At 39.2% G+C, this 25086-nt stretch overlaps 1 protein-coding gene across 1 annotated transcript in view; it reads right to left on the bottom strand.

Moving 5' to 3' along the window:
- PIEZO2 (piezo type mechanosensitive ion channel component 2) overlaps positions 1–25086 on the bottom strand; it is a 288279-nt gene that overhangs the window by 56147 nt on the left and 207046 nt on the right. Inside the window, exons 15-26 of the mRNA XM_041399290.1 lie at positions 24926–25074; positions 24003–24176; positions 20734–20775; positions 15357–15389; positions 14772–15010; positions 11678–11838; positions 10544–10720; positions 10243–10368; positions 8640–8840; positions 7387–7591; positions 7146–7247; positions 6510–6675 (exon numbers count right to left, since the gene is read on the bottom strand). Coding sequence (XP_041255224.1) covers positions 6510–6675; positions 7146–7247; positions 7387–7591; positions 8640–8840; positions 10243–10368; positions 10544–10720; positions 11678–11838; positions 14772–15010; positions 15357–15389; positions 20734–20775; positions 24003–24176; positions 24926–25074 — 1775 coding nt within the window. The remainder of the gene's footprint in view (positions 1–6509; positions 6676–7145; positions 7248–7386; positions 7592–8639; positions 8841–10242; positions 10369–10543; positions 10721–11677; positions 11839–14771; positions 15011–15356; positions 15390–20733; positions 20776–24002; positions 24177–24925; positions 25075–25086) is intronic.

The following is a 25086-nucleotide window of genomic DNA, read 5'->3' as shown; positions in this document are numbered from 1 at the left end:
TGGATAACATTTTGGAAAAAATTACCATATCAATTTGCTCAAAACCAAGGAAGACAAAGTCTGAAGTTCATCAAAGCTACTTTAACTTCAGATGGCTATTTCAAATTATCTGCTTTTCTTTTCTAAAGTTTCATTGTTCTTACCATGATTGTTTCAATATTTTATTTTCACAGGAATTAATTTCTAACTGCAATACAATCCAGCCTGTTGCAGAGAGATTGCTGTAGGTGTAGTTGTTTTCCTGGCATGCTACATGATGTGTTTGGCTATGATGAGCCTAGTGTCTGGACCTCTGCCTGCAGGCACCAAGAGGTGCTGGTGCTGCAGCCAATAATCCCATTCAGGAAAGGTATTTGTCCTCAGTCAAATGTCCTGCCTACACACTGGTGAAAGCCTTTTTTGGTGATGGATGCAGCTCAAGGGTTCTTCATGCTAGAGGAGCTGCTGTTATGTAGTTTCACTGCTTTTCCTTAGCAGCCCCCTGCTTTGAGTGTGATACCCACCTTCATATAACCCAAGGCTCTTCCTGTAGCCTTCCTCTGATGACATATTGTCCCTATACATGTGTTCAGTAAGCTTCACCTACTCCCAAATTCCTTCTTTCTTTGTTCCATATATCCTGTTCCTTACACTCTTAGCAGCCTATGTGACCCTGTATCAGAGCTTGTTTCCCCTTCTAATCTCAACATTGCTAATGTTCCCACCTCAGCTTCCATCTTCAAATCCTGCCACTGGAGCTCTATTGCAGCTTTCAGAAGGGAGTTTTGTTGATTTTCCCTCTGCCAATAACAACATCTAATCTTCTGAGAATTAGCTCCTTTATTTCAATGGACTGCTTCAAATCTAGTGTTGTGGATCCCATAGGTCTTAGTTCCTACTATTTTTTGTTAAACCCTCTCAAGGAACTGATATTCTTTTATGATTACTTTCTTCCCAGTGAAGTCCTTCCTTCATGCTTGTATCCACCTTTAAAAAACCCAAATTCACAACTGTGTTATTTGTTGAGGCTCATTTCTTTATCTAAAGAATGTTTATCTGCTTTAAATATGACAGGAAATCTGTAATGTTCATCTGAAGACCCTATCTCACTAACCTAAGTTGCAACAAAGTTCCAAAACTGGCACTACAGCTGCCTTTCAGACACTTTACCTGACTCCCCTCATGATGGTTCCCAGAGCACAGGTATTAAAGGAGACAGTTCAATGAGTGGAAAAAGTGGAAAAAGGCAGATTACAATCCCAAGCATTTTTTTTTCTCCTGAAAATGTCTAAGAGAATGTCTGAAAACTGCTTGGGAACTGAAATGAGAATTTTCCAGCCTTAGAGACTGTGGGAAAGGATTATCCTCAGTGAGGTTGCTTTAAATCCTGTGACATTCTAAAAGCTCCTATTTCTATTCTTTGTTCTTATTTCTGTTTCAAAGTCCTTTGGATGTGCACTCCTTTGGGGTCAAGCACATACCCCCTTGGGAAATCTGGGGGTGGAAAGACAAGAAAATTTCAGGAAATCTCTTACTTAGACTGTATTTATCAATGTTGAACTCAAGTATTTCTCCAGAGAGAAGAAAATGAAGCATTTTGGAAATATGTTCTTCTTCTGCCACTGTTTATGTTGCAGTTAAAAGTTTTTTATCCATGCCTACTAGAACAGTGACCAAGTAGTATCTTCTCAAGCAAAGTGACACTTCAGAAAGGCTGCTTTGGTCTGCAGTTGCTATTCTTTTACATAGCAGTAAATGCACATCAGGCTTCTCACAAAACACAAGAATACCAAGCACAACTTTTAAATTTTTTTTTTTTTCTGCTTTGTAATTTATTCATAACCAGGTTGTCTTCTCTTACTGTTTGGCTCTTCCTGACTGACTTTTGGAGAAATGTCATTATTAATTTCACTTGCTTGGATAAGGTTTGAACCAAGTTCTTGTCCATGCTACTACATGTTCAGGCCGTTCTCAAACTTCTCTTGAAAAGCATAAGAAACATTTTTAGACAAAGCCCTTTCAGTTCCAAATTGTTTTGGATGGAGGCCAGATACACACATTTTCTTCTAAGGCAGATCTTCAGTGGATTACCCAGAGCTTGAGAGTCCTTCTTTTAAAGATTTATAACTCCTAATAAGATATTCAGTCACCTTAAGGTACTGTCATCTATTGGCCTATCTACTGGTGCTTCTTTGAAGCAAATTAGGCATTTAGGATTGCATATGTGCAGTGTAACTTCTCAAAAATAATGTAATCTGAAGCCTGGGATAATCTATATTGTAGTGAAAGCATTGGAAGAAACACTTAAGAGCTCAAAGAAAGGTAAGATACCTTGAAGAACACAAGAACTATTATGCAGTTCCTATTACAGGAAGGTCTGTTTATAATTAGGGACACCATCCTACATGTTCCCATTACACATTCATGCAGCTAACACTACAATAAAAACCCCAAAAACCAACAAAAAAAATTAGAAGTTATGCTTAAAAGGGGGTGGAAGGAAGACCTGTAAAACTATGGATGAGTGAGCTTTCCCTCTGTGTTTGGAAAGATCATGGAGCAGGTCTTCATGGAAGCAATGTTAAGGCAAGACAAGAAGGTGATCCTAGCATGGCTTCACCAAGGGAAAATTGTGCCTGCCCACTCTGGTGGCTTTTTATGATGCAATGACTGCAATGCTCTATAAGGTCAACATATAGAGAAATGTAATCTACCTGGACTTTTGTACAACCTTCAAGATGGTCCTACACAACATCCTTGTCTTTTTAGACTGGAATGACATGGATTTGATAAACAAGCTATTCAATGGAAAGAGAATTGGCTGAATGGATGCAGCAAGAGAGCTGGGGACCATGGCTCTATGTCCAGGCGGAAGCAGGTAATGAGTGGTGTCTCTCAGGGCTCTGTCCTAGGACAGGTGCTCCTCAATATCTTCATCAGGGAGTGCGAATAAGTGCAGCCTCAGCAAGTTTGCAGATGGCACCAAGCTGAATGATGCAGCTGGCACAACAGAAGAACGGGATGTCATCCAGAGGGATCTGGAAAAGCTTGAGAAGTGGGCCCATATGAACCTCATAAACTTAAACAAGTTCAAGTGCAACGTCCCGCATCTGAGTCAGGGAAATCCCAGATGAGCACAGACTGGGAGAGGAATTAATTCATAGCAGTTCTGATGAGAAGGACTTGGGGGTTCTCATGGATGAAAAGCTGGACATGAGCTAACAACGTGCACTCACATCCCAGAAAGCCAACTGCATCCTGGGCTGCTTCAAAAGAGGTCAAAGGAGGTGATTCTCCCACTCTACTTTGCCTCATGAGATACCATCTGGAATACTGTGTTCAGGCCAGGTCCTCAGTCTGAGAAAGGACAGGGACCTGTTAGAGTGAGCCCAGAGGAGGTCCAAGAACATGGTCAGAGGGATGGAGCACCTCTCCTATAAGAAAAGGCTGAGAGAGTTGGGGTTGTTCAGCCTGGAGAAATCTCTGGGGAGACCTCATTGCGGTCTTCCAGTAATTAAAGGCATCCTATAAAAAAAGGAGAGAAGTGTTTATACAGGGATACAGGGTTAAGAAAAGGGGAAGGATTTCAAGCTAGAAGAGGAAAGATTTAGATTAGGTATTAGGAAGAAAGTCCTGGAGTGTAATGAGGCACTGGAACAGGTCACTCAGAGCTGTGGAAGCCCCATCCCTGCAAGTGTTCCAGGCCAGGTTGGATGGGGCTTTGAGCAACCTGGTCTAGTGGAAGATGTCACTACTCTTTCTAGGGAGGTTGGAATGAGATGATCTCCCTTTGAAATGGAAGGTCCCTTCCATTTCAACGCAAAGCAGTCTATGATTCCATGATTCCCTGCCCAAATATCTACAAGAAAAGATATTATAAACAGGAATATCTTTTGTTCCTGAATGTGTTAATTAATGGGTTTTCTAGTAATTAATTATTCATTTTTCAAACAAAAAGATCCATGTTCTTTTCTCTTTCTCTGCCTTGTTTTTCCTTGTTCTCCTTATTCGCACAACATAAAACTGTCACATTAAATGGTTTCACAGATTTTTGACATTTAGGTAGAACAAATCTAAAGTGATCACAGTATATTTGTTCAGCTCACCTCAACTAATGAGTTCTTTGATTTTCTGGGGCTTTTTGTACTCTCAATCAGTAATATTACCTACTTCCTAATACTTGCAGCAAACTCCCAATTAAATGGTTTCATGTTGTTAATCACCTCTCCTTGGTCAGCACACACCCAGCAGGGTATCTTAGTGGATGTCCTGCCACCAATAGCTGCAAGTTGATGCATCCAATGCACTTGAACCAAAACACAGAAATTAACCCAAAGGATTGTGGAGGAGCAGAAGGCCAGTTCAGCTTGAACTTCACTTTCCTGACTCCAATTTCCACCCAAAATCCTCAAATATCCTCTGTTTCAAAGTTTCATGTTTGTCCGTTTGGGAATATCTTATACAGATGACCAGAGTTACCTATCAGATTCCAGAGAACATTGAAAAGATCCCAAAAGAGGCTATTTTAAAAAAAGTGATTTTCTTGTCTTTTCTCTTCCAAAGACAGCTTTAAAACACATTCCCATCAGTAACGAGTTTTTTTCAGAATGATTTTTTTTCTGAACTTTGGGAGGAAAATTCAACCTTTCTGTCAGAAAACAGTGATGGTTTTTACCAATGACTAAACACACCAGTGTGCCCAATGCAACTGCTGCATCAGCCTTTGCTAAGATGGACACAACTTCAGTGGCAAGAGAAAAACTCAGGCAATCTCCACTACATTTCCTCTCAACTAAGCCCTATTTGTCAGCTATCTTTTAGAAAGCATTCTCACTTGATGAAGCCTTTTGAAGAAAGATTAATACTTCTCCCTTCCTGCTTATGTTACTGAATTTAGAGCATTGGGTCCACTGTGTAGACTGGAAATTCTCAAGGGGGAGAACTGCTCAGCCTTTGCCCAGTAGCAACTATAAATCTCTGGACAGATGAGTCAATTGAATGTTTCAATAAAACAGAAATAGCAGGATCATCCTAAAGATCTTGAGTACCTGATGGACTGAGGGGAGCTTGTGTGAAAGGAGGGTGTTGGATTGAGAATTGATGTGTTAGAGGGGATTTGAATGTTAGAGGGGTGGGGGCAGGAAGAGTGTTTTGAAAGTGTTCCATTGTGGATTGTTGTGCTTGTGGTTTTTTCCTTCCTTTTTGTGTCTATGTAGATTAATAAAGTGTTGTTTTTTTCCTCCATTCCCAAGTTGGAGCCGGCTTTGTTCTGTTCCATGGTCACATCTCACAGTAACCATTTGGAAATACACTTTTCATGGGGGCACTGGCACTGTGCCAGAGTCAATCCATGACAGACTTCTAGTGATACCACTTGTCTGGTAAAAGAAATAAGTCTGGCATCCAAAGGGAGATTCTCATGGACATTAGTTCAGGACGTTTTGTATTGCTGTCATACTCAGACATCTGTTGGGAACATGAATTCACAGATCAAGTCTGACAGAACACCACAGTGAAGAAATCTTACGCTTCCCATTTATTCTGGTAGTACTGCACAAACTTTCAGAGACAACTTAAAATAAGAGCATGTCCAGCAATATTTAGAAGAGCTGAGCCAATCTGTGTCACAATCTGAGCCAAATGATCACACAGTGGAACAGTTCCATTGTTTGAAGGCAGTTCAGAACAGACTGCCTCAAGCTCTGCCCCTTTATGTGTTATTTACCTTCTTAAACAGGCTTATACCAATGCTCAGGACAGGAGGACATGCCAGTTGTCCTTCTAAGACACTTTTATGGCTCTTATGCCTAGATGAAATAGCACAAAGGACAGTCTCTTAGAGTATTATTTTGATCGTGCTTAGACAACAACTCGTCAGGACACAACTGATAACTTTTTGGGATTAAACACATACATGCAGACTACAGTGGATTCTTGCTAACATGTCTGTGCTTGGGGGGAAACCAGCAGAGCACCTATGTCCACCATAAATGCTGCCCCACCAGGAATTCATGGAGGGAAACTCAGATTTGAGTACCAAGATTTTTTCTCGAGTTGGAAATATAGAGGGTTAGATTAATCTAACAGCCAAACTACACTTTTCTTTTCAAACTTTCTAAATCTACATGTGCACAGATAGCATGCAAGAACTTGTGACCTAAAGGTGAATATTTTGCAATGTGTTGGATGTCTAAGACAGTGGTGGGACATGATGATCTTAAAGGTCTTTTCCAAACTAAACAAGTCTATGATTCTGTGAATGCAGGCTTTCAGGCAAATTTATCATAGAACTTCTCTGGAGAGCACTTAAAACAATCATCGGTTTTAGGGAGATGTGTTTACATCCACCCTGTTCTAAACCAGATGCTGATTACCCAGAAATCAACTCTAATACAGCAGTATGTTAGATGGGAACGTACATGAATACAAATTCCAAGTAAAATTGGAAGCTGTGAGAATGACTTTTAGCCTAGTGAACTTTATGAAAAGGAAGCACTGTATTGTCCAAGTGTTTAAGATTCAGTTTTTACCGGCAGTGGATGAAGTCAGGAACAGGATTATGCTGGCTAAAAGATGCTGCATCAAGGTTCATACAAATTTCCACATTGTCTCCAGCCATTATTCGTACTGCAGCTTTATTTTCATCCTCAAATGTCTGCCTTTGCAAGGACGCACACAGAAGCAGCATGAAGTCATCTAGGAGAAAGTAGTGATTGCAAGGAAAAATTCAGTCATCAACACAGGAGTAAGGAGAGATGTGATGTATCATAATGTAGTTACCAGACTGTTTTCCCACACTTTGAACCTCCAAGACTGAGTGGTTTTCAATGCATTAAACTCTGAATTGAAATTTATTAATGTTTTTAGGTTTTTTACCTGTCATTGTCTATGATTTTCATGGAGAAATAAATGAGAAAAGGGGAAATATTCATACATTTTTATGTCACATTATTAAAAAAAGGGATACAGGAAAAGCAGATGCAAAAATTACTAACTCTGTGAACTTTTCTACTACATTCAAAGCCATGCTTAGCATTCAATCACCCAAAAAAATCTGTCATCTTGCTGCTGAAGTGTAAATGAAAGGCTGGCTTCAAATTCCACTGTACAGATGATTTAAGCAAAGGACATATAAACACTTTATAACAACGTGCTAAAATACTTACACACAAGGAAGACAGGGTTTGGTCTCACAATGAAGTCTGGAAAGTATAACCACTTTATGATGTTGGAGTTGAAGTTGGCATTGCCACTTCTCCATGGATAGTCTGTGTGGCAGAAGCATGCAAAAATTCAATCAGTACTTCATAACAATCACTTAATCGTTTTCTTCAGAACACTTGCCAATTTTCCAGCATTTTTCTATAAAAGCAACAAGCAGTAATTTTACATAAAGGGTGTCCTTACCTTTACAAGGAGCAGGTGGGATGCCAATGCAAAGGAAGTACTGGAATGTAATGATGCACGTTAGAAAACAGCAATATTTTGGCCAGATCTCTGCAATAGCTTTTCTCCTACGTCGATACAATACAGCAATCAGCCAGAAGGCATGAATCATTGCATAAAAATCCATCCTTTGACCAATTACATTCACTGATAGAAGGAAACAGGTCTGGAATCAAAGCAAAGAAACATAAAGAACTTTTTCAACCTCATGACTAGTCAATACAGCAATAATAAATGATTGTGGATCCTGACAGAATGCCTGGATGTGCCTGTGTCTGACTGCAGGAACCCTGTGCAAACCAACATGCTCCAACAGTAACTTCCACCACTCCAACCAAAGATCCAAAGTTTTGATACACTTCTGTCTAGAGCAGGTTTCCATTATGTGATATCTAAAGATACCAGAAGGAAAGAGCCTTATCACAATAGCTAGTATGTGAAATGTTTAATTGTTGCCAAGCAAAGAACACATTGCACAGCCACATATTTTGATATGACGTACAGATGTGGAAAAGAAGAGGAACTATTGAGATTGGTATAACTAAAATGTGTTCTCATGTAGGAAATGGACAAGGCATTTGGACCATACAGCTTCTACAGGTGATAGACAAATTCAGTCAATTCCTGCAAGACAGCTTTAGTTTTCCATTATTCTAAAGGCTCTGCATTTCAGCATTTCTGTTCTCTGGCTTCACTGAAAGCAGTCCCTTCCCTCAGATCCATGAAACATGTTTTGAAACTTTGTGAAAACTTAATTTATCCAGCTCACTGTGCTATTTTGGCTTTCTCTCTCCCCAGGATAGAATGATTTAAAATTATTTCCCAAAGAAAATAACTTGCTGCGCTTTTTAAATTTTCATTCATGCTTAATCCTCAGAAGGCTGTCAACAGTTTACTCCATTGATCATAGTGGTGGTAATGTTTAACAGATAGGTCAAGAGCATCATTATGATTAAATCTAAGATGCATTACTCTGGGAGTTGCCTCCTTCAGATAGGCATAGAAAATTGTGAAAATCCACTACTTGGAAAGCTTTTTTAAAAGTACATTTCATGTGCACATGAACAAACAGACAAGGTAAGGGAACAGAGATGACTAACATGAATGATGACTAATAAGCCTCTAGACGTCAAACACAACCCAAGCTACTATTCAAAAATAACACATTCAAAAGGTTTGGAATGTTAATCTAAAGAAAAGTAACACATATTTACCTCCAAACCAAACTTGTAGAAGAAGTAGTTTATGAAATACTTGACACAGTTTACAAGTCCATCATCCAGATGAGCTCTTGTAATATCATGGAAAATAGTTTTGGTCACAGGTGCAGTGAGGTTATTTCGACATCTGTAGTATTCTTGGTGACGGTAGATTGTAACTTCAAAGGCCAGAATAGCCAGCATCAGTAAGTTATTCTGTGGGAGACACAATCAGAAGAATAATAAATAGAAGGCACAATTACAAGAAGCTATAAATTTTTCTAATAAGCATAAACCTATTAATACCCAAATTGATGTTATCACTGAGGACTTCTGCACTCCAAAATGTACTGGCACCTATTACCAGCTACTATGATTGGAACAAATTAAAGTTCACACCAATTCTTGGATTTCGATGAATCATACAAACCTCCAGAAGACACATAAAAAGACATTAATTAAAAAATACTATAGTAAAAACCAGTTGCGGAAATGAAGGGAAGGAAAATATCATCAATGTGCCCTCTCATATTTCATAGATTCTCTTAAGGTATTATGTTTTGTTTTGCAGGAGATAGAAGACACAAACATACACAAAAATCATCTGCAAAGGTTTAGTTGTCAAGCACTAACTTTCCAAAACAAGAATGCTGGGTAGAGCAAATTTAACCTAGGCACTCTTTCACATGAAAATGTCTGTCAGTCTTCTCTCAGGCACAGCTCCTTCTGTCCCAAAGCCAGATTGACTAGGACACAGTCAAGGGTGGCTATGAATTGATTTTTTATTTATCTCAGGAGGGAGATCTGTCAATAGAAGAGAGGTACTAACTAACTCCAAAAGCTGGTTAAAAGGACCAGCTCAGGGAAAGTCCCTCAAGAAAGTCAAACTGAAGCAGAAGTGGCAAAGTCTAGACCTCTGTTCTTTGAAAAATATTTGGGATAAGAATCTCCTGAAACAGGTGCCACTGGGATTTTTGTATTTTCTGTCAACCTTAAACTGTATATATAGAATGTCAGAGATACTTTAAATTAATAACAGGTATGGTTTCCTGAGGACTTTGCAAATTTTCACTGTAAGTAAAGTTTTTTAATCAAGATAGGAATAATAAAACATTGCTCAAAGGCATCAACCAAAAACAAGAAGAAAAACAAGAAACATCCATTTACTAGTGTTTGAATGAATGATTCTCTTAACTCATTATATTTTCTAATTTGTGGATAAGGAATAAGCACTTAGAAAAATTAACTTCTAGCACACACTGCCTTTCAGGGCAATTACTCTGATTAGATCCATCAGTCCCTTGTCACCTGAAAGCCATGTATCTCTTAATTACTTAGAGTTCTTAAATATCACATTTCTTAAAGGGCTTTTAACAGATGGTAGAGTCCAAAAGTGATAATTCTACATGAAAGAATAACTTAATTGGTGCTAAACCCCTTCTGGAAATATTCTGTGCGACAGATGTGGCTTTCTGTTGCCTCTTTCCCTGTGTATTTCCCTATTATCAATGGTTTGCGTTACATTTTTTTGTGTGTGTGACAGCTTATTTATTTCAAAGATAATACTACTTTCATCACAAATAAGAAAATATCTGTATACAGATAACAAAGAAGTTACCCTTAAGTACACAAGAAGGGGACTAGACTTTCTCAATCCAACCCACTCCGAAGGATCAACTGGCCCACTGTAGAGCACTGAGGTTTTCAGTTCTTCTAAATTGACCTTAGTTTCATTCTCTCCTGGCTAAAAAGAAAATGCAACAGTTATAAAACATTAATTTAAGAGTGCTTGGCAAGGGTATGATAATCAACAATAATACATCAGGTGAACTGTTATTTTTGTTCTTGATATGCTTCCTTTTGCTCTCTTCACTGAAGAAGACAGAAGTCAAACCTTTTTAATCCACATTTGTACTCACCAATGTACAGTTTCTGGAAAAATCCTTGGGATCAATAGATGTGAGCTGATACAACATTTTGCAGACAATAATCACACATGTCCAAACAGTGCAGATACTTGATGCCAGTGGGCGAAACTGAGCATATGGCAAAGCAAGAGCCCATGCAATTAAAAACACAAAGTTAAGTAGAGACACCTGAAAACACAAAAACAGTGCAGAAATTACATGGAGCAACAAAAGAACTGAGAAAATTTGACCTTTTCCACAGCAGATAAATTAAAAAAAAAAGAATAATTGTTTATAAAGTGACATGCAGAAACTTTGAGGAAAATACTGAAAAAATAAATTACAACAATACCCACAGTAACACAGACACAAAGTAGTAAGTGAAGAAGGAAGAACTTTACAGTTGGTTTAGGAAGACATTTACTATTTACATAATATTAATACTATTAGATCCACAAAACCCATATCTTTCTTATGAACAGATGTGAAATACAAAGAACCACATGCAGCTTCTGCTGCTTTAGTAGTCATGAAACAAAGAAGAGATGGCACAGATCCATGTGTCTGTGCAGCTGACCTTCATTCTCTTGACTCTTCCCCCACCAAAAAAAAAAAAAAATAGAAAAGAGAAAAGGGATATAATTTTGTTTTTAGTGAATCTCATCTTACTACCCTGTTCAAGAAATGGCTATGTCACACAGAGAACTCACACTGACCACACCAAAAGCACAGCTGAAACTGTTGCTCCCTTTTTCTTCAGGCATAGCTCCACATTCTTGTTTCTTAAGCACCAGACCAAGTTTAAGCAATTTTCCTACCTTTACATTCCCAGTCCTTTTCTATGTCTTCCATCCTTGGATGGTGCCCAAAGACAGTTTGAGCAGGAGAGATGGTATGTCTCTTAAATCCAAAGAATGGGACTAATAAAATTTTAATACCTGGAGAAAAGGTGCAGGCTGAGACTCTTGAAACAGAGAGAATGTGGAAGATGTCAAGGCAGCTTCCCAGCAGGTGAACAAACCCAGCTGGATCCCATAATTTCAGTGAGGTCTGACAGGAGAAAGCTCTCTTCCTACACCTGGGTGTATAACCCCATGGCAGATGCTGACAAGATGTGTAAGAGTTTGACAGTGGATGTTTACTTGCCTCTTTCACTGTGACCCAGATGATGTAAGAGGAAACAATTTTGATAATGTGCAGCTCCAACAACCACCACACAAAGACTTGCATCTTGTGAAAATACTCCAGGAATTTCAAAAACAGCACTGTAAGGCGGTCGATCACCAGATGCCACTTGTTCCTCAAGTCTGCAGGGATGTTCAAGCAGAACCATTGTAAGGACAAAAACAGAAGGTCTCTGTGAAATGGAATACTCCACTAGACAACAATGATTTTTCTGCTTCTCTTCTAAGCCTTAGAGTAAGATAAGATGGAAGATAAAGGCACAGCTCAGTGGTTAACTAAATAAAAGTGGGGTTGGAGCCCACTTAGCTGGGGTGCTTTCCCTTCTGACCCACATTCCCTGGAAGGATTCCACACTTCAAAAGCGACAGTGGTGGCCTCCCTTGCCAATTTTGCTTTTATTCCTCTCATCAGAGCTCTTTTTGGACTCCTGTCCTCCAATATTTTTGGACCTAAGCTTAGAGATCTCACTCAGGAACTAATTCTAGCCCTGGTCCTCTTCCAGCTCAGAAAAATATTTTTTTTTTTAATGCTTGGAAGCTATGGACCCAGCCTATTTTCAGAAAGCACAGACTACTACTACTACTACTACTACTACTACTACTACTACTACTATTGAGAAAGCTTTTCAGCCAGATTGGAAGAAATCCATGCACACTAGGACTTGGATTCCTGTCACAAGGGTTGAGACAATTTTTCTATAGACATCTTCAGATGTCAGAATCATCTAAACTGCCTTGAAAACAGCACAGCCTCTTAAGACTGTGACCTGTGCCTTCAAAGGACATCTAAATCAAGAAAGGCAAAATCCAGCGCAGTCAAATATTTCCTGCAGTTGAAAAAGCCTTATCAAGCAGAGATCATGAAGTTGGGTGAAAGCATCCCTTCGCAGGGGTGTTTGGCTGAAAAAGCCATCCTCCCAAATAGTACTCCAGTGAGCAAGCTTGTGGCATTATCACCTGTTACATGTGAGTGTACATGACAATACATTTGCTGAACAGTGCTCTCTAAGCGACCGCTTTGCTTGTGTGCTGGCTGTAAAACTGTTTCATCTGGCTGGTACATATTAGTATAAAGTCTTCACACTGTATTCAGGGTTTCAGAAGCATTTTGGAGATTAGGAGGGATTTTTCATGCTGTGAGAACATTCTTTATATCAGAGATGGAAACATTTGCAAGTGATACCAAAGCACATCACTGTGTAAGCTGGTAAAAATGCAAAGGAGTTACCACCTTCTTTATGAAATTATTTCAAATTATCACTTTATTTTATATGTGTAAAGCACACCAAAATGGTTATTCCATGCATAATTGTGTGAAGAACACATGCACATTTGTGTGAAAAATGAGACTTTTGGAACACCTCACAACTAAATTCCATTTTTTTCCTTTACATTTTTTCTCCAAACACAACTTAGAAAATTCTAATAAAAATGTTGAGAGATGTGAATTCTGTAAGGGCATAATTAAACTTGAGAAATTAATTAAGCTACAGAACTCTAATCCTACATGTGTTTTTATAAGCACAATGAGAGTATTTAAGAGAAGTCTTGACAGAATTAGATGCTCTCACTCATTCTTTTATTGCGTTTGTTTTCATTTGCAGTGTTGCATCATGCAAGATGTATCCAGACAGTGAGCTAAGAGGAGGAGGCAGATAAGGTGCTCTTATAAAGGTGCTCTTGTCAGGCAATTCATGCACAGGGAATAAAATACAGGCCTGACTGAATCCACTGAAATATTGTACAACACTCTGTAGTGAAGTCTGCACACATGAACGTGTTTAATGTCAAAGCTCCAGCCACATGGCTCTGTAAAAATGGTATAACTCCAGCAGAAATAAATGCCACGTGCAGCTTGAAGATGGATTCCCTTGTGCTATTCCAAGCAACACCAGCTGCAGCTCCCCAGTTCCCTGCTTGCATGAGTCACTGCACAGAGTAATGTCCACCAGCTAGTCTCTTTCCCAAGGCCCTTCCAACAAGCTGGAATGGCTGGAGTGCACCAGACCCCTCACCCCTCACAGACAGAATGAAGGCTGGCCAGTAAAGTTTCCATGGTCCATGACCACCTCTGTGATGACAGCTGTTCCAGCCAGGAAAGGTAAGTTGTTTCAGCTGAGGTTCAAGCACTGGAACAGCCTGTCCAGGGAAGTGGTAGAGTCACCATCCCTGGAGGTATTTAAAAGATGTATAGGTGTGGAATTTAGGGACATGGTTTGGTGGTGGATATGGCAGTGCTGGGTTAATGATTGGACTCAATGATCTTAAGAATGATTCCCTGATTCCCTAGGGCTGCTAAGCCTGACGTGCTGCCATTTTGCCTTGACAAAGATCCTCTCCCTATTTAGGTGTCACAGTCCTGTGATTATTGTCATGAGTAACTAAATTTCTAGTAAGGCTCTTTCCAAAGAATACATCTTCCTTGAGAGCTAAGTGCTCTTTCCTAGTCTCACTTTTGGCTCATATTACAAACCGGGTTATGGTAATAATTCATTTTAGAAGGTCATATTAACAATATCAAGGATGATAGTATAAGGGATGTCTGCCCTTGAGTTTTTTTATGTTCATCTGGCATCAATTACTATTCCATATTCAGAAGTGAAAAATATGACACTAATGTGCACATAAATAATGAAGCAAAGCCATTGGGACTTCTAGGGAGAGGTGCCTTGAAAGCATGAAGTATCAGATATTAAATATGCATGTGTATTATTTTCTTTGTTGTAAGGAGATTTCACTCTAAAGAAGTACTTAGGATTTGGGGTAGCCTTCAAATAATCTAACCCAGACCACCTAGAAGAAATGGGCACTGGGTTTCTGTTGGTTTCTTCCTCTCAGCATCCTACAGTACAATTTTTTCCCAAGAAGAGCCTGTAGCCTGTTGAATAATTGACAAATAGCCATCTGCTCAGTTCAGGCTCTTTGACACAGCCTGTATATGAAACTAGAAGGAAAACCTGGTGATTGAAGTTAACAGGGATGACCAATAACAAACCCCCTATTGACACTATTAATTAAGACTGAGGAAAGAAAAATTTACATTCTGTAGAGCTTACCTGTAGTTTCTTCGTCCTCTGATTCATTGTCTTCATTGTCATCATCATCATCATCTTCTTTATCCTCATCCTCCTTCTCTTCTTTTCCTTTTTTGACCCTCCCTTTCCCTCCCTCCCCCTCTGGCTCTTCCATTCTTGTCTCACCAGCCTCTTCCAGCATTTTACCCTCTTCCTTTTCTCTGCTGGCTGTTAGATTCATCATAGTTATGTCAGGCAGGCTTCCATCTTGGTGCACCAGTCTGTAGGTAAAGAGTAGCATGTCAGCAAACTGAGGAGTAATGACATTGCAGTCTTTTTCTTTTTCAAACTGTTTAATTAGAAAAAAATTAACTGTTCATGGAAAATGCCTTAGAAGTAGAAAAGTTAATGATTCTGCTACTCTCTCCAAACACACACTGAAAATTGAGTCGTTGGAATGTATTAGTAAACTACTTCTCACTCAGATACTAATGGTTAGTTAGTAATGAGTGGTATTGACACTTAAACTTGACATTTTCCCCACTGGAGAAAATGGTCAGAGTTTAAGATGTAGAAGCATGAAATGACATTAAGAGGAAACATTTCATGACTTCACAGGGGACTTACTCATTTTGGTGGTTTGGTATTTTTTTCTTGAGGCTGCTCAAAGTAATTGGAACAGAAAGAAAAAGGGAGATGAGAACAGAGGGGTTACAGAAGAAGGTCATTGACAAATACGTCATGCTACATCACAAGTCATAAAGCATTCTCCTACTCCACTTGCAGAAGCCTTCTGATGCCAAGAGCATGCCATCATGACATTCACGGGGTGCTTCTATAAAGAAACATGGATTTGCAGCACACATGGAAAGGGGCAACCTATTTACACCAGTGCTAAATGTGGTCAGCACTGTACCATGCTCTGAGTAATGCAGCTGAACCATCACAAGTATCTGACCTATCACTGTAAATACATTTCCACCTTTCTCCAATTAAAACATGCACCTGGAATTTGCAATTTTTCTTCCAGCTATTGGTTTGGGAACAAACAAAAGCAAGAATTCCCCTGCTGCACCTTCAGAAGATTTTTATAATATCTGTCTTTGATAGTGCCATTCATTCTCTCTCTCTTTGCCATATCTCACAGAGAATTTTTCTTTAATTTATAACGGTCTCCATTTAAATCTATCAGTAAGCTTCACACTACCAAAACTGGGATACGACCGATTTAACACAGAAACAATATTTCTCTCGTGCCATGATGCCTTTTCCCCTGAGATTATTCAGTATATATATATTTTCTTTACTAGAGAAGATAAATATTTTCTTATGGTTTTCTTTTTTCTCCCAAAGCTGTGCTGTTGGGACTCACCTCCCATAGCTACAGAAAATCCAGTTTCCCTTTGAATATGACTCCTTGCACTGAAGTCTCCCTTTGGCAAGTGTATGATTAGGTCATTAAATGTTTGGTTATGCTATTGAAATTACTACACTCAGCATACTTTCAAGCACCTGTAAGGCTGTTCTAAAACGCCATAGTACCATCTCAGGAATTTATTTTTCTTGATGTGAAATTCTGGCCTATAACTATTTAGACAGGAAATTCTGCCAATTTTAGGATTTTTACAGTTCATAAAACTAAAAATGTATATATATATATATATTTTTCCCCTGACGATTAAAAATTAAGAGAATAGGCTAGGCAGTTAATGAGAAATTCAAACAAGCAGAATTATTTTTCAATAATTTGGGAGCTTCAGTTTCTTCAAGATGGAAGCTTTGGAGTCTCAAATGCAGGAAAAACTACAGAACTCTGACTAAACAATCCTGAAGTAGAAATACCATGCCAATTGTCAAACAGCAGAAAAGGTGGTTTAAAATTAGAAGTTTAACAAGACATTCAAACACCAAAAAATATCAAGTAATAAAGTTTAATCACATTTTAGCCACATTCATGTCTAAAATTCCTCATCATGGGTTGGGCAATGAACCTGAGTGTCTAATAACCTGAAAAAAATCTTATACTCAAGAATTTATTCAGTAGCTTTGGCTACTGAAAACTGAATCACAAAATAGTTTAGGTGGGAAGGGACCTTAAAGTATCCACTACCATGGGCAGGGATACCTCCCAGCAGACCAGGTTGCCCAGAGTCCCATCCAACCTGGCCTTGAACACTGCCAAGACCCACAACCTCCCTGGACAACCTGTTCCAATGTCTCCCCACTCAACAATAAAGAATTTCTTCCTAATATCTAACTTAGATTTCTCCTCTTTCAATTTGTACCCATTACTGCTTCTCCTGTCACTACAATTCCTGATGAAAAGTCTCTCTCCAGATTCCTGTAGGCCCCCTTCACATACTGGAAAGCTGCTGTGAAGTCTCCAAGCAATTTCTTCTTCACTGGGGTGAACAGCCCCAAACTTTCTCAGCCCATCTTTGTAAGGGAGGTGTTCCAGTCCTCTTATCAACTTTGTGTCTCTGCTCTGGACTTGCTCCAACAGTTCTAGGCCTTCTTGTGTTGGAGACCCCAGAGATGGATGCAGCACTCTAGGCGAGGTCTCACCAGAGCAGAGGGGCAGAATCACCTCCTTTGACCTGTTCACAATGCTCCTTTGGATGCAGCCCAGGAAACCACTGGCTTTGGGCTGTGAGTGCATGCTGCTGACTCATGGTGAGTTGTTCATCAACCATCACACCCCAGCCGTTCTCCTCAGGGCTACCGTCTGTCCTTCTCTGCCCAACCCACAGGTGTGTCTGGGATTGCCGTGACCCAGGTGCAGGACCCTGCACTTTGCTTTGCTGAACTTCATCAGGTTTGCATGGGTCCACCTCCTGACTGTGTCAAGGTCCCTCTGGATGCCATCCCTTCCCTCCAGTGTGCTGACAGCACCACACAGCCTGTGTCCATGTCACCAACAGAAATGTCGAACTGTCTCAGCCCCAGTACTGGTGTTGAGAGACACTACTCATCACTGGTCTTATGAACAATGAGCCATTGACCAACTCTGTGTGTGGCCATCCAGCCAGTTCTTTATCCACCAAGTGGTCCATCCATGTGTCTCCAATTTGGAGACAAGGATATCATATGGGATAGTGTCAAATACTTTGCATAAGTCCAGGCAGACAACGTCAGTTGCTCTGCCCCTATTTATCAATGCTGCACCCTGATCATAGAAGGTCAGCAAATAGGTCAGGCATGATTTGCCCTTAGTAAAGCAATGTTGACTCTTACCAATCATCTTTTTTGAGACTCTTCAATTATTTTCATATCTAAATCACATATCAGCTAGCATATACACTAAAAGGATATTCAAATCTCTATAAATTTACTAAACACCAGTGTTTCCTAAAATGACATAACTAACTCTAATGAAGTACCAATAGGAGCGTCATGTATAAAGAAGAGAGAATGAATTTTCAGTTCAGTTCACATTACAGAGATCCTTGGTAGTTATAAACCATCAGCACTCATTTAAAAGGCAATGCACCATGAAATGAAAGTAACCATATAATCAGACAGGTTTTGTATATATGCAATTGCATTGATTTTTATGAGGTATCTTCCCAAGTGACTTTTATAATGAAAAAAATCTATTCACACTGATGTAAATCAATGACTTAATGACTAACCTCAGTGTAAATTGGACAGAAACACAGTAACTCTATAGGATTTGGTATGAGTGGACTCATCTTTCTCTTATTCATATAACTCCCATTTGTATTTTGGAGATCCAGGAGCCAAATGGGGTTATAAAGATTGGTACATGTACTTTACATACCTGATAAAGCCTCAGCATAAGTTTAGTTTTCAGTAGGCTTAGTTTTATTTGCATCAGTTGGCTTGAGCATTGGATCATGTACTTAGGAGATCCAAGGATAGAAAAAATGCCCTGGCCACTGTTTGGAAAGTTATTCTATTTGGAATCTTTCTTCCAAAACTTCCTCATGTATTGCCAGTGTTGCTTTTCCAATTTCCTTTTTTTCCCACAATGAGATAACATTATATTGTGACCGACAACACTGAGGCATTACGTATAAAAACTTCACTAGTTTAGAACTTTTAAGACCAGCTACCCCATACATCTTCACAGCTAGTGAGATGACTTCATTGATGGAAGCCACATACTAGTGGGAAATTACCCCATATAACCCCATATAAAGGCAATGTGTCTGATACTAAGGGAGAGAAATAACTAAATAATAATGCAGGCAACAAGCCTTGAAGGTACAGCCACTACTGTACTGTCTTTTAGCTGAGAGCATTTCTTACTCTCAGGTTCATTAAATACGGTATCAATAATGAGAAGTATACCAATAGATCTAGTTTTTGGCAACAAAGCAATTTCAGTGGTACTAAAATCAGGCATGTACCACAGGTCCTTGCTGGATTCCTAGTACTTTCACCTATCTGCAATTTACTAGAGCAGAAGATTAATTAATTGAATGCATTATTAAGCATTTTTTGTCTTTGATAATTTTTTGCCATTTATGAATTGCTTGAAACTTCCTGGCTAAAATAATTTCTCAAGAATCTTTCATGCAAAGCCTTAAGAACAGAAATCTTTCTGCTGTGCAGAATGCTAGCGACCCATCTTCCAAATATTTGGTCTCCAAGACTCAAACTGAGCACGCAGTGCCATACTTCCACTGGCAGGACCTTGAGTGCCTTTACAGGGCTTTAAGGGGATATGCTGCTTGAACCCAAGCCCTGTTAGGGGATTTGGACAGGCCAGGAAGCCTTGGTGCAGAGGGTCCCTCTCCTTTCATTGGGTGCTGTGTCCATGCTGAGTCCTCCACCGTGTTGTGCTGGCTGCATTGCAGCAGTGTCTGTGCCTGCTCCCACGCCTCCCTGACCCTGACATGCAGACTGACACCCTGTCTTCACTGCACACCTGGCTTATCTCCACGGACTCGCTGGGGCCTCACCAGGCTGTGGCTGACCCTCTTATCTGATTCCAGATCTGATCCTCACCCTCAGTTGTTGGTTCATGTTCCTGACAGCCCATGGGTCAAAGTCCTGCCTTGCCTCCTGGCCGTGCCCCTTGGCAACCAGCTTGCCTGCCTTAGCCAAGGTTCCTGCCCTCACCACTCACTTAAATACAGGCTTTCGTAGACCAGAATTACAGCTCTGGTGAACTTTTAGGAATGATGACTCAAACCATGTGATGACATTTGAAGAAGGAGCATGAAACATGACTCATAAATTGATTTCTTGTTAGAGCAGGTAGTCACAAATATCTAAACAATGCATCTTCTTGGTTTTTCTGTTTATATTCAGTAATGACAACAACTCAGAAGTCCTTCTATCTCAGAGATGACTTAAAAATAGCTCATATTTATTCCAGTCAAGTATTTTGAAAGGGATCTAATTTATGGAGTTTTCAAGATGCCATTTATAAAGGGATGCTCATGATGGCAGTTTTTCTAGTTTGGATCCTGCAGCCCCCAACTCAGCCTGTGAATTAACAGCCTTAGCATGCAGTGGGTTCAGTGTTCCCTTTCCAACTCTGAAATTTCAGTCTGTAGATACTCGTGTACATACCACATATTTAACTGAACAGGACCCTCAAATTCCCATTCTTATATGCTTGCAGAAAGACAGGGATGTGTGTCTCTGTGTTTGTGTGTCTGTGTGTACACAGGCGCATGCAGACATGCATCTTTCCATGCACAAACAAGGGGTAGATAAACGAGCCTCCTCAACCAAATCTATTGTCTGCAGCCAATTACAAATAGCACCAATTATTCCTGCATTGAGGCATGGGCAAAGTTTAGGAGAATTCTCATCTGGGAGAAGAAACTCACAATGTATAAATATGCAGGAGAGGTGTAGTAAATGCTTCATCAGCTTTAGGAAACTGCAACACCTGAACAATGTTATCTCCCTGCTTACTTCACAGTACTGCGCAGCAAGAACATACTTTGCTTTAAGGCAACTTAATAAGTAACCAAAAAAATAAGGTATATAGGTTTTAAAGGAAAGGAAGAATTGAAGTACCCACCTATTAATTATTAGATATACACGGCCATTGACTTTGGCATGGCTATGAGGTGGGAGATGAAAGCACAAGATGAAAATGGGAAATGAATTAGAGAGAGAAAAGAAAGCCGTTAAATAGGAATGAACACACTTTCCTGTCCACCAATGTGTTATGACAATGTGTCATAACAACACACAGTTTGAAATTTTAACATACACCATTCAGTGAAAAGTCTACGAAGCTTATAAATGCAACTCTCAGACATTTAGATCCTATGCAGCTTCAGTCAGAACTACAGATAATTTTCATAGTCCTCAAAATGTGAGAACAGCCTTTACTGCTTTAAGTAAGCCTTAGAATACCACCAATTTTTAAAATATTTTGTATTTTAAAAAAATATGTAAAGGTAATTATGGCAGAGCATCATATCAGAGAAACTATCTACCTCACCATCTTTATCTCTGCCACCTCATAATTCATGGTACAGCAAGGATATGGGTTTGGAAAGTCCTAATCAGAGAACTTGTCTTTCACTTGCAGATGTAAAACTGAGACGCTCAGTTCTGACACCTTTATAAATAGTGAGAAGTGCCTCACTTTGCCAGTTCCAGTGCCAGTTTCTGTGCTCTCTCTTTGCAGCTGGCAGACCCTCACTCTTCAACTCACTCTGCAAATTTTGGTCATGAGAAGCTGCATTTTAATAAATGAACATTCTTAGCAATTTCAACAGGACTCTTCAGTTACACACAACTGTAGTACTGTAATCACACCTGGCAGTTCAAAGGCAGATGGAGGAAGTGGACGTGCTTTCTTTATTGCTTTCATGACCAGCTCTCAGCTGCTGTGATTATTTTAAGAAGTTTACTATTAAAAGGACTGAGTTCTGTCTTGTTACTCAAAATGAAGGTTCTGTTTCTTTAAGATTTTTTGTTGCCAAAGGTGCAGCATAAAAGCAGTTTAAAAAGGTAAAGCATTTATTAAGTAAAGTTTTAGTTTTTTGCTAGTGTCTTCAAAGCAAAAAAGGAAAATTAATTTTTAGTAGCTTTGAGGGGAAACTGCACATATATATGAATCTTGAATCTGTTTTAATTGCCCCTGCAACCTATTGCCAGCATTACTGTTAAGCTGAAGATGGTTGTTGTGTTAGTTCTTATCTGGCTTTATGCATCACCAATACAGACGTCAGCTGTGCTCTTATCGTGAAGCTTTGAACTATAAAGTCAGCTGATGCTCAATACTGATTTATTGCACCAAGGGAAGTAAAGAGCTGGATTTTCATATGACAGGCAGTGTTAGTAGGAGTACAAACCAAGAAAACTGTTCTGATTTGGGTATTGGTCATAATAGTTAAAGCTTCTCAGGAGGAACAAAGGAGATATGTGATATTTGTGATTTTGAAAATACTGTAAAATGGCAAACATAGCACATATGACACATTTAACAATTAAAAATATTTAGCTACTTATGTGACTGTTTAATACAATCTAGTACACATTTAGACTCAAAAAAAATAGCATTCTAATGCCAAGATAAAAAAGCTGATGATATCACATAATCCCCTTCATCTGTGACTTTAACAAAAAGCCTGGTACAACAATGAATGTCCACTGTCAGTGTGATATCTCAAGGCTATTTATTCCTGGCAAAAATGTTTGTTCGCAATGCATTAAAACATTTTGTGTCTTCATCACCAGTTCCATCTTTCGGGAATAAAGTGACTTTAGTCACAGTGATCCTCTTCATGCCACCATTTGGAAAGCTGTATAATATTCTTGCACCTTTCATGTAATGGAAAGATTTTCAAGTAGCAGTTGCACAGGCAAAGTGAACCCATCAAAATCCTATGAGTGCCTCAGGGTCTTTTTATTCTGTGTCTATTGGGTCACACTAGAAGGGAGGTGGAAACTTCCTTTGTTATTCAGCACAAGTGCAAACTTTGGGCTGCCAGAGAGCTGGCGGAGTTTCTGCAAACTGTATAGCATTCCCCCAAATGCCCATTTCAGCTCAGACACGTCTGGGCTCTGTTTTCAGGACTTGGTCAATTCCAAGCCCTTAACATGTAGCTACTGCTGCACAAAAGTCCACTATGGGCAAGGGAAGTTTGCTTACAGGCCATTACAAAAGTGCCCTTGAATCTACCATCACATTTAGCAATTCAAGAAGAGCAACGGGAGAGTTATTTCACAAACAGACATTTAAATGTTAAGTTTAATTCCCCCCCACCCCCCCAATCTTTATTAGGAAATTTTATCAAGTTTGATCTGTTCTGGTATTAGCAATTTTTAAAATACAGAAACTGGAAGCATGCCACAAAACTGAAGTTTATTCTCATGGCACATACTTGTACCATACACTGTGAAGTAGCTTCATATCAGATTGAATGTATGAAAAATATCTGAAATTCTATTTAAATCTTGCATAACCTAGAACATAATTCCCTATTAAGTAACTAGCATTATTCCCTGTGGTATTATTCCCTGTGGTCTGTGTGGTGTTATGCAGCTAGTCCCTGTTCACAGAAGTGCAGCTGACATTCTAAAAATGGGGTCTAAATTACTTGCTTTCTTCAAAGAATGAATATAATTGTTATTGCATAATATAACACTATGTACTACAAAACCATTTCTCTCTTATACTCCTGGCTGAGGATCCCAGGCCAGATTGGTTTTATGCAGGAAAATATATAAGAATTGAACACTGAAAAAGTGACGTCCCAGATTAATGAAAAAATGCTAATGGACGTCTGGATGAAATCACCAAAAGTCTAGCATAGCCAAGGGTCAGTACTATGAAAAGTAGCCACAAATTTGGAATTTTTCCATTTCTGAAGTTCAACTTTATGAAAAGGCCTAGCTGTTCAATGCAAATGTGGTGTTTTCCACAGATCTCCAAATCTTCATGTGGACCTCAAACTGGATGTTGAAAAAAAAAGAAGTGACCCGAAATAAAAGCTGTATTTCTTATTACTGACAGGAACACACATACAAAAGGGCACAGACAGTAATTAAGCACCTAACTTCCAGTTAAGGTCAAAGCCAATTAAATAAATATATAAATGCCGTTAGTACCTTTGAAAAATCTTAAAATGAAAAAGTTCAGTATGTAGGCGAAAATGGAGAGAGACAGATACTTTGATTGTAGTGGGGTGCTGGATACTGTGCACTTTCTTTTTAAAACCAGGTAGTCATAGCAAAGGCAAACAACATCTACTGAAAAGTGAGCATTACAAGATAGTCAGAAACAGCATTTCCATACAGATAATCAATAGTTGCATTTACTTTGCTTCTTACCTGTAAATAGTGTTGTCCTGTTTGCTGGTTACAGCTTTTAAATCAGTGATCTGCAGAAACCGATCATGGAAATAGTGAAGGTGTAAGATACACACCAGTAGGAAGGAGGTGGGGATAAAGATGCGTGTGAATAGATCAGCCACAGAAAACTGTTTTAAGCCAAGGTCCTCTAGTCTGGGGGAAAAAAAAAAGTATTCCACTAAGGCATCTTTTCACACAAAATATTCTTTCCATGAGACATTTCTACAAATTATTTGCAATAGAAAACAAGGGGATGGTACTTTTTACGTGGTTTTGGTTTCTAAAATTCTCCCAAACTAGCAAGTTTTACAATTCAAGTATCTTATGTTCAGACTCAGTAATGTAGAGAGGTATTGTAAAAGTACAGTCAAATGAACAAACCCTGCCACAGATCTCTTGAATCAGATGAGTTTTCTCTGACTGAAAGTCCTGCACTGGAGATCCACTCATTGCTTATACTTTCCAGTGTAAGCTCCTATTGAGAAATGCCCAACTCATCATTAGGATGAAGAATCCCAGTCCTCCTTATTAACTGGAGAGCAGGTTCACCCTCAGCAGATCCAAACATCCTGCAGATCTACTCTTAATCTTCCCCTGGATCTGGTTCCTATGGTCAAAGTGGTGAAGAGAAAGTATTGGCACTGTATTGAGAACAGAAGCAAGCAAAGGTCTAAGCAGCCAATTGGAGAAAATACAACTCTGAGGTCCTCTGTTACTCTTGCTCACTTCTATGGTTACACCAATAAATCCATGGCTTCATAACCAAGTGCCTAAAATCAGCTATGCCTGAGAATGGCTACATGATGTTTTTCTCCCATAAAAAGGAAGATTACCCTCAGATCCTTCCATCACACTGAACTCAGATAAAAGATACAAATAAAAAATTAATCAAAACCACTTACTTCCTTTCATCCAGGCCTGTCATGTTCTTCCACAACCCAGGGAATGACTCAAACTGGTATGTGTAGATGAAGATAAGTACCAACATCGTGTAAACAACAACTGACATCCAGAAGTACTTTAAAATCTTTCTCCACCATTCATAGTGTACCTGAAAATCACA

The sequence above is a fragment of the Onychostruthus taczanowskii genome, unplaced genomic scaffold (assembly GCF_017590055.1).
Source record: "Onychostruthus taczanowskii isolate IOZ18803 unplaced genomic scaffold, ASM1759005v1 scaffold16, whole genome shotgun sequence".
In the NCBI taxonomy this organism is placed as follows: domain Eukaryota; kingdom Metazoa; phylum Chordata; class Aves; order Passeriformes; family Passeridae; genus Onychostruthus; species Onychostruthus taczanowskii.
The sequence above is the reverse complement of the archived record's forward strand: the minus strand, read 5'-3'. Positions and strand labels throughout refer to the sequence as shown.